At 36.4% G+C, this 4,538-nt stretch overlaps 1 protein-coding gene across 1 annotated transcript; it reads right to left on the reverse strand.

The window, feature by feature from the left end:
- Positions 1-34: 34 nt before the first annotated feature.
- LOC117319372 lies at positions 35-3,868 on the reverse strand (the record flags this gene model as incomplete). Its single annotated transcript, XM_033874193.1, has 2 exons — positions 3,804-3,868; positions 35-2,263 (listed from the first exon to the last, which is right to left on the reverse strand). Coding segments are annotated over exons 1-2 (2,236 nt in total), but the record flags the coding sequence as incomplete, so codon positions are not given.
- Positions 3,869-4,538: the final 670 nt, after the last annotated feature.

Consider the following 4,538-nt stretch of genomic DNA (forward strand, 5'->3'; position numbering starts at 1 on the left):
GATTATTCCATAATAACAAAAAGCTCCCTGCTACCTCTCGCACAACTCTCATGTAATATTGTCCACGCCCTTCCATAGGACGATATGTTAGGAACCTCATAATCATTCACCTCCCAGCCATACTTATCCATTAACTGAGACATGTACTGACTACACGCACAACTCCTATGGACCTCACGACCATCTTCTGTCTCACACTTGTGTTGTTCATCCTCAACTCTACACAAAGAGTTAAGTACAGTTCTCTCCACTAACTTGAATACAGAACAGTTTCCTGTCTCTGCTGCTGAATTAAGTGGGGTTTGTCCTGCTTGATTAGTGTCATGTACCAAGTGTGGATAATCTTCACAAAGCATTGACACCATCTCTTCTCTGTCCCACTGACATGCAACATGTAGGACATTGTTATTGGACTGATTCGTCACTGTTAGAGAGACATCATGCTGAAGTAGTTCACGGAACAATTTCACACTTCCCACCTCCACCACATGTAACAGTATGTCCTTATCAGGTTTGACTCCCTCACACAGAAGATATAAAGCACATTCTTCTGAACCATATCTGCATGCTCTATTTAACAAGTCAAGTTTTACCTCATCATCCAAGTATATAAAAACTTTCTTCAGTATATCCACATCTCCTTTGCCAAACCTTTCATTACCCTTTGTAATCAATGACCACCACTGTGTGTCCTTGTCAAGTTTTACTCCCTCACACAGAAGATATAAAGCACATTCTTCTGAACCAGAATCACATGCTTTATTTAACAAGTCAAGCTTGACCTCATCATTCATGTAGCTATAAACTTTCTTAAGTACATCCACATCTCCCTTACCATGACCACCTCTTTCAATCAATGACCACAATGGCGTGTCCTTGTCAGGTTGGACTCCCTTATGCAGAAGATATAAAGCACATTCTTCAGCACAGAAGTAACATGCTTTATTGAGCACCTCAAGTTTATTAACTTCTCTCTCATTTAACAACTCGAAAAATCCCTCAAGAAAGACAGGATTTTTCCATACATCTAGAGAGCCAATGCTAATACTTACTTTATCAAAAAGATTTCTCCTAATTAAATTGGGTAACCAGGTGGATAGATCTTTAGAGTCATCAAAAGGTCTCACCTCTGGCACCTCACACCTAAACTCTTGGAGCAGACGATTACACATGTCTGTATAATCATCAGATGATATGACAACCATGTTTTCAGATGTTTTTGAAGTTGTTATATAACTGAGGAACCTCCTGGGACAATTCTGTATGTAACCAGCTTGGGTTTTGTCTCCATACAAAAGGGCTACTGTGAAATATATAGAGTAATGATCAAATCTGTACATTTCATCACCAGACTTCCTTACTAAAAATCCTAGTAATCTTTCAAAACTTTCTTTCACAAATCCTACCCTTTTCTTAAATGTCATTGTAGTTCTGTCAACTTCACCATCAACCAAATTAATATCAAAAGCTTCCTCTAACAATGTTTTGTTTACTTTATCACCATTTGGGTCTAGATCTTTTACCTTTATCTCCCCGCCATTGAGGAACAGAAACAAAATGGCAGAACATTCTGGTAACCTTGAAAATGCTTCTTTCAAAAATTTGACAGGCTCCATAAAAAAATCACTTCGTGTTTTCTGCAACTCATGATCAGACTTGCAGAAAAGCTGACAACATTGTGGGAATCCAATATTTGGGGCATAAGATAGAATGTTTTCTATTTCTCCCTCAGTCCATGAGAAATTTTCTGGTTTATACATCTCTAAAAGTGCCTTTTTTTCTTCTGCAATTCTGTACTCACCTGAGCTCAGATCAATGATGTTATCTTCAGTGAAAACTGTTTCTATAGAAGATTTTTTCAAAGTATTGAATATTTCATTACGAACTGTAATGAGCAAAAAATTGGCCTGAATTTGTTCACCATGAAAAAGTGTTTCTACATCTGTAATTCTTCTATTCCAATCTTCTGCATCATTTCTACCAACATCAATATCATCAATGAAAGTAATCAGCTTAGAGTTTGGAGCCAATAAATCTAATTTCGTAATTTCATGAAGCTGAAGGGGTTGTCTGCATTGCTGCTCCTCGACCAGCCAGTGTAGGAGTCGAATGGCGGTAGATGTTTTGCCATCTCCTGTGTTTCCCTTGATAACTAGAACTCTGTTCTTTTGGAGCTTGTTTTGAGCATCGAGGAAAGCTTTGGTCTCAAGGAATTTTCCCTTTTTCTGCTCTATTTCTCGTTTGATCTTTTCTTTTGTTCTTTCTGTATAAGAAAAAAAAGAGAAAAAAGAGAAATGTTCATGCAGTGAAACTGACAGGGAACACCAATAGGAGTCTTTACCGGTAATTGTATATAACCTTTACCAGCCTTCAATTTTAAACTTTTCACAGATGTTTTGTCATGTCCGAGATTTAAAAGGGGTTTCTCTCCCCTACGTCAGTACTACATCAGTACATGTATAATTAACAAGAGCTTTGATGGGTACATAAAAACCTGTATCTCTAATATCAGGCCCTAATTAAATCACACCTCTTAGTGGTCCCTGTTTTGACAAACATAGATCACCCTCCCATGGAATAGATTTAAATTTTTTTTTTTTGGAACAGCCATTATAATGTTGAAATCATGATTCTAGAGTCACAAGACAGGTAAGTGTTTCCTCATATAACGTAACTTATAGCTTTCACACCCAAAAAACAAGATGGCTACCGAATAGTTTCCAATCTTCCCATATAGGGCTCCATCCCTTTGACAGAGGGTACACACCCACCATTTACATACAGTCACTTTACCTTGAAGTTGTTACAGATCAAATTTGAGAATCCATTTCCAATGTGTTCATATACCCCTTTATACAAAATGTAGTCCTCCTCACCAGAAAGCCCTCTATTCTTATGAAAGGAAATAGATTTCCTTGCTTCTCATTACAAGCCACACGTACCCCACTGCTGACAGAACGTCCACACATTCTGTTTAAAGAACACACCCCTTTCATCTAGCTGCTCATGACTAAGTTAAAAGTTATTAAACTGATTTGGACCAAGAAAATGATGACAGCTGATGGACAGATGACCAACCTCTGTACCAGGACATACACACTGCCTTTTCCCCAGTTATCTAAAAGTCAAATTCAAATCCTTTCCTCCGTTCCATTACACCGCCTGCAGTGTAGGACCTGATGACAAGGCCACAGGGCTCATGTTCTAGTAACTGATATTTCATTCCATTTATATATTGATAGGACTATATATTTTAAAGATACCCTTTTAGAAAAAATCATATTTATATGGCTATATTTTATACGCACCCTTTCAAAAACCATATATTGATATAACTTTATTCAAACGTACCCTTTTCAAAATTATATATGACTATATATTTTAAAGGTACCCTTTGTAAAAAGTTATATTTTATATGCACTCTTTTTAAAATTATTTATTGTTATGACTACGGTATATATTTTACAGGTACATTTTTCAACTGAAATATTTTAAAATACAAATTTATATCATACACTGGACTGTGAATGATACAATAAAATTATTTTACCAGACTATGATCATGACCCATCATGTGATTGCTGCCACTAGGTACTGTACTGTATTAAAGTGGAACATGAAACTGAGACAGATTTGATTTGAATTATGCAGGAGATAAATCCAACGTCAGCATGCATCCTTTGATGTAAAATTATTGATGTATAATCCTATATTTTGAATAATATGTTAGTAGTTGTGGTCCCAGATTTTAGGAATATGTTGCATTTTCCCACATTATGTCCAAACCAATGAACAAAACTCACTTATCATGGGTTGTAGATCAGGATGGAGTTCTGTAAAATAAGAAAGTCATATTATTAATAAGTAGTTAGGTAAAATGCAAATGTCAGAATTCAATGCAAATTAAATTATTTTGTGCAGGTAATACTGTAACTGTAACATATTTATGTCTAAATATGTATAATACATGGATCTTTACCAGAATTTTACGATCAATTGTTTTCTGACTTATCAATATACGTACCTTTAGATTAATATACATGCTTTATATAAGACCCATCAAATTATACTTATTACTACATAAAAGGAAATAACAATCTCTCACTGTCTGAAGCATACAGTCATATGTAACCGATACGTGACTATCCAGTCACATTACTGGTACAGGACTATCCAGTCACATTACAGGTACAGGACTATCCAGTCACATTACTGGTACAGGACTATCCAGTCACATTACTGGTACAGGACTAACCAGTCAGATTAATGGTACAGGAATATCCAGTCACATTACTGGTACAGGAGTAACCAGTCACATTACTGGTACAGGACTATCCAGTCACATTACTGGTACAGGACTATACAGACACATTACTGGTACAGGACTATCCAGTCACATTACTGGTACAGGACTATCCAGTCACATTACTGGTACAGGACTATCCAGTCACATTACTGGTACAGGACTATCCAGTCACATTACTGGTACAGGACTATCCAGTCACATTACTGGTACAAGACTATCCAGTCACATTACT

This window comes from Pecten maximus, unplaced genomic scaffold (genome assembly GCF_902652985.1).
Source record: "Pecten maximus unplaced genomic scaffold, xPecMax1.1, whole genome shotgun sequence".
NCBI lineage: Eukaryota > Metazoa > Mollusca > Bivalvia > Pectinida > Pectinidae > Pecten > Pecten maximus.